The sequence below is a fragment of the Crotalus tigris genome, unplaced genomic scaffold (assembly GCF_016545835.1).
Source record: "Crotalus tigris isolate CLP2741 ecotype Arizona unplaced genomic scaffold, ASM1654583v1 scf7180000018224.911827, whole genome shotgun sequence".
NCBI lineage: Eukaryota > Metazoa > Chordata > Lepidosauria > Squamata > Viperidae > Crotalus > Crotalus tigris.
This window is the reverse complement of record NW_024096891.1, coordinates 303,243-317,492: the sequence shown is the minus strand read 5'-3', so window position 1 is coordinate 317,492 and position 14,250 is coordinate 303,243. Positions and strand designations below refer to the sequence as shown.

The window sequence follows — 14,250 nt, the reverse complement described above, 5'->3', positions numbered from 1 at the left end:
TCTTTGACAAGTCTATGACGAGAGAGCTATAAAAAGAAGACAGACGAAGGGCAAAACTAAAAGAAGATCCTGCTAAATAAGCTAAATTCTTTTGCATCAGGAGGCCGTTTATGAGCTTAGATATCTTTTAAAAAATAAAGGGCAAAGAAGATTTGGTGTATGAACTCTGCTTGCCAGTTTCACGAGTGCTGATGTAAGTAGAAATTCCTGCATGCCCTTCACGCTTTCAGGGATATTTACCATAATATCCCCAAAAAAGAAACTCCTGCATTTGAGGTGCAGGTTTTTGCTGTGCCATTTTTATAATTTTTATTTCTGAAAAAACTCATGCTATCACTTTTCATGCAAATATTAAAACACAGTCAATGTAATTTTAAAAAACCCACATGTGTGCGCGCACACACACATACATACACACACACACACACACACACACACACACACTCCAAAACCCAATCGACATAAAATGAAAAAGTAACATTATTCTTAAAGTAAGCAATGGCCATGAGTAACAATAGAACATTTTCGATGTGGAAATGTGAGGTGTCATTTATTCATAAGCATGTAGTTACCCCTGCTTGGGATAAAAGAGCATCTCACCATCAGAAACAAAACTAGGGTTCAAAAATCCAGATGACCACGAGATGGCAGCAGAGACCCTGAACAACTCAAGCTTTGTTCAAAGTTAGCTGAACAATGCCAACAAATTGAGGGCAAACAGGTAAACCATATTCATCTGTCAGCAACTGGACGTCCCAAGTTTTTCACAAAAACTTGAGTTCCCTCAAATGGCCACTCTTTTTTCTTAATCTAAAAGTGTTGGTACATCTTCAAGATAGTGGAGGATTTTATTTAAGAGAATGGAGGAGCTAGGGTGAAGAAGCCAACATCACTTTTCAAAGATGCAACTTATCTGGAACAAGAACTAAAAACTCAATTTATACTGTTTCCCGAATTATACTTATCTTTAATTACAAGGACTAGTCAAGGGCAGATAAACAATGCAGATGTCAATATTCATTGTTTATTGGAGCTCCCAATATATATCTAATATTCCAGCCTCCTATTTTTCCTACAATAACCACTCCTTGAGGTGGGTTGGACAGAGAGAGTAAATGACCCAAGGCCACCGTATCAGCCTTCATGCCAAAGGGAGGACTAAAATTCATAGTCTCCAGCACTTCAGCCACTTCTCCAATCTGGCTTTCATCTAGTTAGAATGCAGAAGACTAGGTTTAAGAAGGTAGAGGGGTACAAATGGATTTATTTAGTCTTTCTCACTTTGAGCTTTGATCCACCCAAGTTCATTATTCGGAGCCATTATTGGTTTTGCCTAAAAAAGACTTTGCAACAAGGCTCAACAAATTGGATTCAGACATTGACATGAAATTGGAGCTTTCTTCTCTTGTAGCTTAGCTTTTTTTTTACCCAAAAGTAATGCAGCTGGATGGAAAATTCCTACAACTATCTGAAAAAGAGAATGGCAAATTTGACTTATTTGTGGAAAGAACTTATATGGAGGCTGCACCACTTCAATTGGTAGTTTATAAGCAACACATTAATTTTCAGTAAGGATTTCTTGCATTGTAAAGGAACATTTATTTTCCACTCCAGTGGCTTGCCTTCTTTTACCTTCAATCATAAGCCATAGAATATAAACGAGTTATATCATATGGTCTCAACATGAAACACATCCAAAGTCCAAAGCTAACAAAAGGATCAGCTGTTGGTTCAACTAATGTGTTCATTCCCTATTGCTAAGTGCCAGGTCAAAACATAACAGGAAGTGTTCATGGAAAAGTAGTTATATTTTCCTCTTTGGCAAATCTCCCTAAAAACAAGCAGAACTGGACCTTGTTGGTACTTGGATGGAAAACTACTAGAAAAGCCCAGGATTGCATCCCAGAGGAAAGGCTAAACTACAAATATGAAAAAAAAATAATTTCAGAAAAAGGGGCAATAGGAACCCTTATATAGATTCTATGATGGACAAATAAGCGTTAACATCAACACATATTTGTCCATCAAAAAGAACAAAGTGAAATATAAACAGTCCTTGCACATTAAAATAAAGATATTAGGAGAGGAGCTTTCTGAATTTAGGTTGAATGTACACTTCATTCAGTGTGTATTGTATGTAAATGTATATATATATATGTGTGTGTGTGTGTGTGTATGTGTGTGTTGTGTATATACAGTACATATATATGTGTGTGTGTGTACTCTTTCCTCCCAATTTAATTGTACACAGTACACCTTATTTACCCCATGCCTCTACTAAAGTGTTGATCAAATGTTATAGGGTTTCCTGACTGAGCAGGGGTTGGACTAGATGACCTTAACGAAGAGAAGGACAAGGGGGGAACATGATAGCAGTGTTCCAATATCTCAGCGGCTGCCATAAAGAAGAGGGAATCAAGTATTTTCCAAAGCACCTGAAGGCAGGACAAGAAGCAACGGGTGGAAACTAATCAAGGAGAGAAGCAACCTAGAACTAAGAGAAACTTCCTGACAGTGAGAACAATTAATCAGTGGAACAGCCTGCCTCCAGAAGCAGTAAATGCTCCAACACTGGAAGTTTTTAAGAAGAGACTGGACAGCCATTTGTCCGAAATAGCGTAGGGTTTCCTGCCCGAGCAGGGTGTTGGACTAGATGACCTCCAAGGTCCCTTCCAACTTTACTACTATTACTATTACTATTACCTCCAAGGTCCCTTCCAACTTTATTATTGTTGTTATTGTTGTTATTATTATTATTAATAATAATAATAATAATAATATTAATAATAATCCAGAGCTTACCCTCAAATCAGGAGAAAAGTTTTCGGTAGAGGTGGAGATAGAATCTGATGAGATGACCGAAGCTGATTTGGTATGTGCCGAGTGATCCGAATGAGAGGTAGAAGCACTAGAAAAATGAGGAGAAGAAAATGAAGAAAAATCTAGAAACAACAGTTTGATTTTGTAATTTTGCGTAAAACAAAACCCTTTATCGTCTTATCTTACCAGACTCAGGAACAAGCTTAAAGCTTTCACCTATGAGGATATGGAGAAATTCTCCTTGAAATGACATCCATTGGATAACAATAGCAGTAGCCTTTAGGCTTATATACTGCCCTATAACTCTTTACACACTTTCTGGGCAGTTTACAATGTAGAGGCATTATTTGCATGTCCCCCCAACAATCTGGGTCCTGGATGCAATTGATGATAATCATTGGCCCAAAAAAATCTCAATTGAACTGTCCTTTTTAAGCACACTGAATGAATTAATCTCTCATAAGCACAATCCAACCTGTAGTGAACTTCTTGTAGCAGTATCAGAATGTATTAGCTGATGGTCTTTGAGGTCCTGTCTAGATTTAACCATTAATCTCTTCTGTGTCTTTGCTTATGAGAAGAGATATTGCTGAACTACAATTAGCAGTATCCCTCCTTACTCCCTCTAGGGGGATGCTGTGACCATCCTTAGTGTAAAAAAACACCAAAAGTCCCTTTTTTCAGTGCCATTAAACAGTCAGTAAATGAATGGTTGTTAACTCGAGAACTACCTGTATTGCAAGTGAGCGAGCTTTTTCTAAAAACAACCACATTTTTTAAAAAACTGGAAACCCTATAGGGATTTTTTGGCTGAAATAAAAGAAAAATGAATTGAATTATGCATTTGAAGATTTAGAAAGATGAGGGTTAACGGGTGGGCTGAGGGGATTTGCAAAATATTTAAGAGGCAGAAGGGATAATAATATTGTAATGATCTGTTGAAGGGTCAAAAGTCATTTATAATATTTAACTTGGGGGGGGTTGCACATGTTTTGTTTTGTCTTTTTCTTCCTTTCTTTTGGCTTGTCTTTTATTATATGAAAATTCTTAATAAATATAAATTTAAAAAAATTAAAATATTCATTTTATGCTGGCCGTTGTCGTACAATAGTCTACAGTATTCCAAGAATTGCTCATATATGATTGGCTATTCTTGTTTTAATATTGGTGGCCGGGAAGAAGTTAAAAGTCAGTCTATGTGAGTTGCTTAGTAAACAAAGCTCTGATTGTTGCCCTCCCAGAACAGAAGACTAACCAGTCATTGAAATTCAACACATGTTTCCTATGGAATAACCTTTGGTTGCTGTTGAATCATGCTATTCATGAGTCAAAACGGCCTAAACCCAGCCCCTTGGTACTGGCTGTTGAATTATATTCCTCTTAAAAACCCTCCTTTTCTTACAACGTTGGAGGGGGGAGACGTTGCACTAACAAAATCTGATTAGAACTTTAACTTGAAAAGAATATACACATAACAGAAATTTAATTAAATTTAAGCAAGAATGCCTTCCCTGTATATTATAACTCATGCAGAAAGGGAAACACCTAGAGTTTCTAAAGGTTTCTAAAGTCTGTGTTCATAAACACTATAAATCAGTTGGATTACAATGAAGGGGGAAGTCAGAAACCAGATAACTTACCTATGCTATTTTTAGTAGATATTTTTTTCTCTGTTTTGTTTTTCCCCTTTCCTTCCTTTTTTTTAGCATCTATAAATACCAACACAATGGATATTTTGGCTCTCAATTCCAAGTTTTATATGCCTTTTAGGCCGTAACAATGCACTTGTCTAGTATGGTCAATCTTTGACTAATGTTATATTGAGCATTAATTTTTGTCTTTTCAGCTATTAGGAAGCATGTTCCTATACCATATGGAATTGATGTTATGCTTGAATTTACAGGTGGGAGCATAAGACTAAACTGCCTAAATGGATCTGATACTCCCCCCCCTTTTTTTTAAAAATGAAAAGGCAGAGTTTTTGGCAGGGTGGAGGACAGAAAATATTTTTTTTTCTTGCCAACTGAATGTGTAAAATTGCCCGCTTTCATGACCTGAGTTTTAGGATGTCTATTCCTCCTTTCCTCTTCATTGTGATTCTTTTTTTTTTTCCCCTTTTGGCTGGTTTTATATCATGAAAAATCACTTAGGGGGAAAAAAACACCAATTTTTTTTGAAGAGTTTTCCAATTATTAGTTCTTAGTGCTACCACCTGGGGAGCATCCATCATAAAGGTTTGCGTTGGTTTAAGCTTTTAAAGGTAAATGACTTAATTTCTGGTTACTTGGATGCCTGCCTCTCTTCCTGGGATGAATAAAATCAGTACAAAAGGCCTTGACGATTCTGAAGGAGAGTGCGTTTTCCTTTTGGTGGGTATTCTCTTAAGAGCAGCATCAGTCCCTCACTCTCTTTGTTAGAATCTCAGCTTTTTAACCAGGTACTCAGAGCTGATTTTTCAATGGTGCAAAGATATGTTTGTATATTGCAATTAGTTTCGCCTGATCTGTCTCTGGCTCTCATTGGATTATTAACTGCTTTGATCGATGTGTTTGAACTGAAAAGGCAGGAGGAGCTCAGTCCCAACAAATATATAAATAATAACAACGTATTCCATTGTTCCTTCCTTAATGTATTTTCTATGTTAAGCGAGATGATAGATAGATAGATAGATAGATAGATAGATAGATAGATAGATAGATAGACAGACAGACAGACAGACAGACAGACAAAGAATAGACAGCGGATGGATGGATAGACAGATAGACAGATAAACAGACAGACAGACCGATAGATAGATGATAGATAAAGAATAGAGGATGGATGGATAGATGGATGTTTGGATAGACAGACAGATAGATATAGATAAATAGACAAAGAGTAGACAGAGGATGGATGGATGGATGGATGGATAGATAAGATAGATAGATAGATAGATAGATAGATAGATAGATAGATAGATAGATAGATAGATAGATAGATAGATGATGGATGGATGATAGATAGATGATAGATAATAAATAAAGGATAGACAGACAGATGTTAGATGATAGATAAAGAATAGAGGATGGATGGATAGATGGATGTTTGGATAGACAGACAGATATAGATAGACAAAGAATAGAAAGAGGATGGATGGATGGATGGATGGATGGATGGATGGATGGATAGATAGATAATAGAAGAAGTAGTTCTCGACTTAAGAAGACAATTGGAACCAGAATTTCCATTATTAAGCCAGATAGTTGTGAAGTGAGTCGCACCCAATTGTTACAACCTCCTTTGCCATGATCATTAAGTGAGCCACTGAATTTAGTGAAACACACAGTTTGTTAAGGAAATCTGGCTCCCCCTATTGACTCTGTTTGCTAGAAACCAGCTGGGAAGGTTTCAAATGGCAATCACATGATCCATCATAAACGACATGCCAGTTGCTAAGGTTTGGATTATGTGACCACGGGAATGCTGCAATGGTTGCAAATGCGAAGACTGTAATTTTTTTCAATGCTATTGTAACTTCGAACCAACCCTAAATGAATGGTTATAAGATGAGGACTCCTTGTAATGACAAGAAAATGCAAATTATACAGTGGAAACAAAAAAACAAATCAGGATGGAAAAGTGTATCATAAAATTCTCTTTTAATGCAATTTATAGATAGTCCTCGACTTATGACCACAATTGAGCCCAAAATTTCTGTTGCTAAATGAAACATTTGTTAAGTGAGTTTTGCCCCACTTGATGACATTTCTTCTCACAGTTGTTAAGTGAATCACTGCAGCTGTTAAGTTAGTCACACGGTTGTTAAGTGACTCTGGCTTCCCCCGTTGACTTCGCTCGTCAGAAGGTCGCAAAAGGGGATCACGTGACCCCCGGGGGACCCTGCGACCATCATAAACATGAGCCAGTTGCCAAGCATCCAAATTTTGTTACAAGGGTCGTAAGTGTGAAAAACGGTCATAATTCACTTTTTTCAATGTCGTTGTAACTTTCAACAGTCATTAAACGAACTGTTGTAAGTCGAGAACTACCTATAATTAGGTACAAATATCTCTCATTGGAAAGCTCAGGTCAGAAGCAAGTTTCAAAGGCTCAGCACTGGCACGCTTGCATAAGAGAACATCTTAGATCAAATCTTCCTTATAGAACACTACGCTCTGTCCCAAAATAGAAATACAGATGGCTTGTTTTCTGTGCGTCCTACACATGGCATTAAAATATATATATATAAGATCCGTGAGTTCTCTTGCTGCTGTTTTACTTCTTGAAAAGCAACAACACCCCTTTCGAAACAAACAAGTATTCAGGTTTTATATACTGTATTTATTACATTCCAAGAGTGAAAGAAATCCTTCAACAAAATTAATGTAGACAGGTTACAGCAGTGTTCCTCAACTGTGGCAACTTTTAAGATGTGTAGATTTCAACTCCCAGAATTCCTTAGCCAAGCACACTGGTTGGGGAATTCTGGGAACTGAAGTTCACAGCTCTTAAAAGTTTCCAAGGTTGAAAAATATTGTGTTAGAGTAAGGCAGTCAACGTAACAATGCAGCTGAAGAATTAGGTGAAACAAGGTATGTTACAGTAAATGTAAACTGCACTGGGGAACAGAAGAGAATGGAACCAAACAAGGCCAGAACATTTAATCCATGATTGGCAGCCATTCACCTTCTCCAGAAAATGACTTTTCCATTCAGATAAACTTATGCAAGATGTTTTGTACTAGAAATGGGTCAAAGCCACATCTGTCCTTTACTAAGTCTAGATTCCCCATCTTCTCACCTTATACAAAAGTAGGGCACAGGGCTGCTGCCTCCAGCAAGTTGTTCACTGCACAAAAGTGCTGTCATAGGACCCACCCATCAAATTAAGTTTTAAAAAATCAGTTTTCTATTCCACACTCCAAATGTAAATCTCTTGCATCAGATTTTACTTTTTTTGAAATAAGTGCTTTTCTAAGCAACAGTTCTGAAGCTGATGCCTTTATCATTTCTGGGGTGATTTTTTTTTTTTTTTGACTTCTCAATCTATCCTACTAACTAGATGCTTACTACTGTTTGATAAAAGAGCCGAGGTGGTGCAGCAGTTAGAGTGCAGTACTGCAGGCCACTTTAGCTGACTGTGTTCAGCAGGTCAGCGATTCAAATCTCACCGGCTCAAGGTTGACTCAGCCTTCCATCCTTCCGAGGTAGGTAAAATGAGGACCCAGAGTGCTGGGGGCAATGTAAATATATATATACATTGCTTACTGGTGTACACCGCTTAGAGAGTGCTTGCACTTAAAGCGGTATATAAGTCTCATAAATAAATAAATAAATAAATATCACCAAAAATTGGGGTAGAATGTGGTCTCGTTCTCTCTCGTCTGTCTGTCTGTCTGCCTGCCTATCTGTCTGTCTGTCTGTCTTTCTATCATCTATCCATCCAGCTAGCTATCTAGTTATTAGCTATCTATCTCTCTGTCGATCTGTCTACTTCCCTATCTACCTACTATCTACCTCCCTCCCTATGGTATCTATCTATGACTGAACACAGAAAATGGTAGCCCCCAGAAGCCTTGAATAATCTCAAAAAATGGGCTGGGCTGGGCTGGACCTGAAGCAGGGCTGGACCTGAACAACACTTGGATGGGAGGCCACAAGAATTTCCAGGAATATACAATAGATTGGGAAGTTGAGAAAACTCTCAAGGTAGCAGTGACAAACCACTCCCACATTGTTGTCAGGACCATATGGATGTGTTTATGAAATCAGCAGGGACTGAACTTCACTCAAGAAATCTTTCCTGTTTACTCAGATACATTCAGAATTCCCTGGCTCCAATTTGAGTACCTCTACTGAGCATCATGTAATAAACTTTCAAGAAAAAATTTCAAGTACACTGGCTGATAGACTCAACAATCCATACTTTTCAAATACCATATATGACGGCGTATTAGGCGACCCGGCGTATAAGACGACCCCCGTCTTTATAGCCGGGCCGCATTCCTAGAACGTTGTGTTATACGCCGGAAACTACCAGTATTTCCGGCGTATAAGACGACTCAGCATATAAGACGATCCCCGTCTTTGGCGCCGATTTCAGCGCTCGCGGAAGTCGTCTTATACGCCGGCATTTACGGTACCTCTTGTGGAATTCTTGGCCTTGATTGAATTCTCTAGGATACTGTAATAATTCACTGTTTTCCTGCCAGCCCCACTCTGTAATAATAGCAATAGCACTATATACCACTTCATGGTGCTTTGTAGCGCTGTCTAAATGGTTTACAAAATCAGCATATAGCCCCCAACAATCTGGGTCCTCATTTTATTGACCTTGGAAGGATGGAAGGCTGAGTCAACCTTGAGTCAGGATTGAACTCCAAGCTGTGGGCAGAGTTTGCCTACAATGCTGCATTCTAACCACTGTGCCACCATCGCTCTTAAACTCCTGTTTTCCATATATACCCACTGACTTTACTCTTTTTTGTTCAAGATGTTATGATACAGGATAGCAATGACTAGAAAATAAGGGGTACAGTACAGCAGTGGTTCTTAACCTTTTTGAACGAATCGCCCCCTTGAGCCAATGAGGAAGTTGTCATCACCCCCCTCCCCCAACATAACCTCTCATAGGAAATAATTCTTCAATTTATGCAAACACTATTTTTGTTTTCTTTAAAATTGTCATCAGGACATATCGATGCAAATAATTTATTTCCAGTTTTTTTCCCATATCTCAGCTGTGTGAAAAATTTTGGTGCTACCCATCACTTTATTCCCAAACTTCGTGATACATGTATTTCATTATTATCTTGTTTATTCAAGACACTTAAATGTAATGACCACTGAAAACAAAGTTCAATTGCAAGAAAGTGAAATGCCCAAAAAGAAAAACAGTAACATTTAATGACTGAATTACAAGTGAAATTTAAGACACAAAAAGAAATATAAAAAGGGCATAAGAACAAACTGCAATGCAGGAACTAAGAATTTCAAGACAAAAACTCTGAAACTAAATTAAGATTAAAGGAAAGTATATATAGTCACGCACGCTGTAAAAAGGATTAAAAAGACACAAAGAAAATATAATATCAAACTGGAGTGCACGCTAAAAAAGTACAATACAAAGAGACACACAAAATGTTTTACAGAGCACAACAAAAATTCTAAAACGAAGCTGATGTGTATTCACATATGTACAGTGTTCTGTACTGAAGCTAGCTGGAGGAACATTTGAAAACACAATTCAATCCACTAATAGCAAGCGATCTGATGTTTTTGTATGACAGATATACAGTGATTCACTGTACGAAAAAGTCTCAAAAGTGTCCCCAAAACTTCTTGCTCCATCACCCGCGTATCGCTCCCTTTTTGTTCCTTTGCCCCCGCATCGCCCCTTTTCGCTCCATCGCCTGCCTGAAAAACAAAACCGCCCCCGGGGGGCAATATCACCCAGGTTAAGAACCACTGCAGTACAGTATCTGAGTACAATATCCAAGAAATAGCCATGGTTATCTGACTTCCAAACCCAGAGCTTTCCACGCACAACATTTTGTGGTAGGACTTGCTTGGGCTGCATTCACACAATCCACTTAATCACATCTAGTACAGATAGTCCTCGAGTTTCAACCATTATTTAGCGACTATTCAAGTTACAATGGCTCTGAAAAAAGCGACTTACGACTGGACCTTGGACTTATGACCATCATAACATCTCCATGATCAGGTGCCCATAATTCGGGTGTTTGGCGATGCCCATGTATTTTATGACGGTTGCAGAATCTGTTCATCATTTGGCTTCCAAAAACAATGGGAAACATTGGATTCACTTAATAACTACATGATTCACTTAATAACTGTGATAAAGAAGGTTGTAAAACTGGGCATGGCTCACTTAATTACCATGTTGCTTAGCAACAGAAATTCTGGTCCCAAGTTGTGGTTGTAAGTCAAGAACTACCTGTAAAGCAGATGCATTCAAACATCCTACCAATTTCAGAGTTAACTTGCCTTGTTTTTTGTGACTTAGTGAATACTAAAAACCCTAACCCAGTGATGGCGAACCTTTTAGAGACCGAGTGCCCCAAAACTGCCCCACCCCCACACCGCACCGCCCCTGCTCCACCCCTGCCCTGCCCCCCCACCCACAGGGCTACCTACCACCTCCATGGCCTGCCGCAGATCGCCCAGGTGGCCCAGCAACCCCATGTGGCCACACCCTCCACCCATGCCCCTGCAGCAGCATCTGTTTGCGACGGGGCACAAGGTGGAGTCTTGTCCCTGCTGCCCGGCTGCCATGTCCTTGGCTGCACTGCTCCAGGTGGGCCATGCCTGGGGGGGGCTGCTGGTGTGGAGGAGGCCGTGGGGGGAGGCGGGGCTGGGGCAATGGCACGTGTGCCCACAGAGAGGGCTCCAAGTGCCACCTCTGGCACTCATGCCATAGGCTTGCCACCACTGCCCTAACCATTTGGTGACAATATTTGGTGAATCGTGAGGAAAAAATAAATTTAGCAACCCAGTAAAGAATGTTTTACCAATATACTGCCCTGTACATGTATTGGGGGGACACCTCCCACAATGCCCAGCAATGTATCTGGAGAACATAAATTTTGGGAAAGCTTGCCAATCTTTCAACCTCTTTTATAACAGTGAAGTCTATGGAAATTCTCAGTCATCCAGATCATGGTTGTCCCAAAGGTGCTTTTTTTCAAAAGGCAGCAGGACTTTGTTTTTTCCTTGAAGACGTTTCTCTTCTCATCCAACAAGCAAAACTGAAGAACTGAGAAGCAAAACATCTTCAAGGAAAAAAACAAAGTCCAGTTGCCATTTGGAAAAACTACCTTTGGGACAGTGAAGCCACAGGTTTAAGTTCAAACAAAGCTAAATCCCATTTAATGGATTTAAATGGCTTCCTTGGCTAAAAGGTTACAGCTAAACATAAAAGTCAAGTCAGTGAAAGCTGCTCGGAAATAAATAACGTTGGTTGCTCCTAAGTGAGTATGTAAAGCATGCCCACCTCAGCCCCTCTGGAGTAATACCTGTTCAACCCACTAGCACCCTACGGTGCAAACATTCAGAGGATCCAGCTGCAAGAAATCCTAACCCTGAGATTGGCCCTGGCTCTCAAACTGGAATACAGGTAGTCCTCAACATACAACAGTTCACTTAGTGACCGTTCGAAGTTACTGAGTATGACACTGAAAAAAGCGACTTATGACCATTTTTCACCCTTAGGACTGTTGCAGCGTCCCTGTGGTCACATGATTTACATTCGGATGCTTGGCCACTGGCTCATATTTATGACGGTTGCACCTGTCCTGTGGTCAGCTGATCATCTTTTGCGACCTTCTGACAAGCAAAGTCAGCGGGAAAGCCAGAGTCACTTTAACAACCGGGTTACCAATTTTCAAAACTGCAGTGATTCATTTAACAAACGTGGCAGGAAAAGTGGTAAAATGGGGCAAAACTCACTTAACTGATGTCTGGCACAAGAGATGCAGTTGCAAAGGAAAGCACCACAAAAGCATCCCCCAACCTCTGCAGCTTCGCCTTCAGCTCTTCCCTGCAGCTGGGAGAACATCCAGCCTTTCCAGATATCAGGGCCTCCCACAAGACCCCGATCAGGCCTCCAGCCTTTTTTTCCCCCCTTCCCCATCATCAAACCACGAATCTAGGTCTAGGAGCAAGACCCAAGCTGAATAATGATTGCTTCTCTCCATCCGCGCCGCCGCCGCCCCCCTCCCCACGACCCTCCAGAACCGAGGCGGATTCTTGCCAAGAGACCCGCCGCCCCTCTGCAGCCGCCTCCTGCGCTCTTTGCCCCGGGAAAGATGCTGTACCTGGAGAGGGAATCCGAGCTGGGCTGGCGGGTGGCCGGCGCCGCCGGCTTGGAGGCGAGGCTCTCGCAGCTGGAGCACTTCTCCATCTCGGGTTCGGAGCAGCGGGGCCGGCGGAGGGGCCCCACGGACGCGCGGGGGGCCAAGGGAGCGAGGGCGCCCGCCTGTCAAAGCATCGGGGAGCCGAGAGGGGCCGAGGAAGCTGCCATCTTTCGCCCACAGTGCAGCGCGCAGGGACGGGAGGCTGCGACGCGCCCGACGGTCCCTCCTCCTCCTCCTCCAAGCCTTCGGGAGGCGGCTGCCCACCGCCGCATCTCCAGAGCGCCGGGAGAGGCCAGCGCCGGAGGCTTGCAGCGGGATGCTCGTCGGCAGCGCGCCTGGAGGGCTCGGCCGCGCGTGCCCGCCTCCCCGCTTCTTCTCGCTCTTAGGAGCTGCCGGCCTGCGCGCGACAGGCCGGGGCGGGGTGGGGCGGTCGGGTTTGCTTCTCTTCGCTCTATCGTAGCATCAACTGAATAATAATAAATAATAATAATAATAATAATAATAATAGGTTAATATCAAGAGAGGAATATTTCAAGGAGATTCATTATCACCATTACTATTTGTTATTGCACTGTTTCCTCTGTCAACAAGATTGAATAACTCAGGACATGGCTATCAAACATCAAAAACATCTGCTAGACTATCCCACCTCCTTTACATGGATGATCTGAAGCTGTATGGAAAAACATCATCTGAAATAGAATCGCTGCTCAACACTGTCCGTCTATATAGCCAAGATATTGTAATGGAGTTTGGCTTGGACAAATGTGCCACACTTACTATCAAACAAGGAAAAATAATGAAAACTGAAGGAATCAAGATGCCCCACGAAAATAACATTAAGAGTCTGTATGAGGAAGAGTACTACAAATACTTGGGTATCCTTCAAGCTGACAACATCAAGCACACTGAAGTCAAGAAAAAGATTAGAGGTGAATACATCAAGAGGGTGAAGAAGATCTTAAAATCCAAACTCAATGGAGGAAATACCATAAAGGCAATCAACACCTGGGCAATCCCAGTTATTAGGTACACAGCTGGAATAGTGGACTGGACTCAAGCAGAACTAAAAGCAAGGGATAGGCAGACCAGAAAAATAATGACAATGAATCATGCCCTTCATCCACGCAGTGACATTGATAGACTTTATCTACCAAGGCAAATAGGTGGGCGTGGAATGCTACAAGTACATCAGATGGTTGAAGAAGAAAAAATTGGCTTTGGAAGAATATCTGAAGAACAATGATGAAGATGCACTGAAATTAGTATATCAGGAAGGCTTACTGACTACTGGAGAGACCAAACTGGCCTACAAGAAAGACCAAATGAAGAACAGAATAGAGGCATGGGAAGACAAAGCACTACATGGCCAATACATGAAAAAATTAGCTGGGAAAGCAGATAATAATAAAACCTGGCAATGGCTAAGAGCAGGAAAATTGAAGAAAGAGACCGAGGGACTAATTCTGGCTGCACAAGACCAAGCCTTAAGGACAAATGCATACAAAGTCAAAATTGAGAAGACAGCAACAGACAGTAAGTGCCGCCTATGCAAGAAGCTGAAGAAACAGTGG

General features: G+C 41.0%; 1 protein-coding gene across 1 annotated transcript in view; it reads right to left on the bottom strand.

Annotated features, from left to right (window-relative positions):
- Positions 1-13,021, bottom strand: part of MTMR2 (myotubularin related protein 2) — a 39,375-nt gene extending 26,354 nt beyond the window's left edge. The window contains exons 1-2 of the mRNA XM_039349065.1: positions 12,638-13,021; positions 2,803-2,908 (exon numbers count right to left, since the gene is read on the bottom strand). Coding sequence (XP_039204999.1) covers positions 2,803-2,908; positions 12,638-12,723 — 192 coding nt within the window. The 5' untranslated portion in view covers positions 12,724-13,021. The remainder of the gene's footprint in view (positions 1-2,802; positions 2,909-12,637) is intronic.
- Between the last annotated feature and the right edge of the window lie 1,229 nt (positions 13,022-14,250).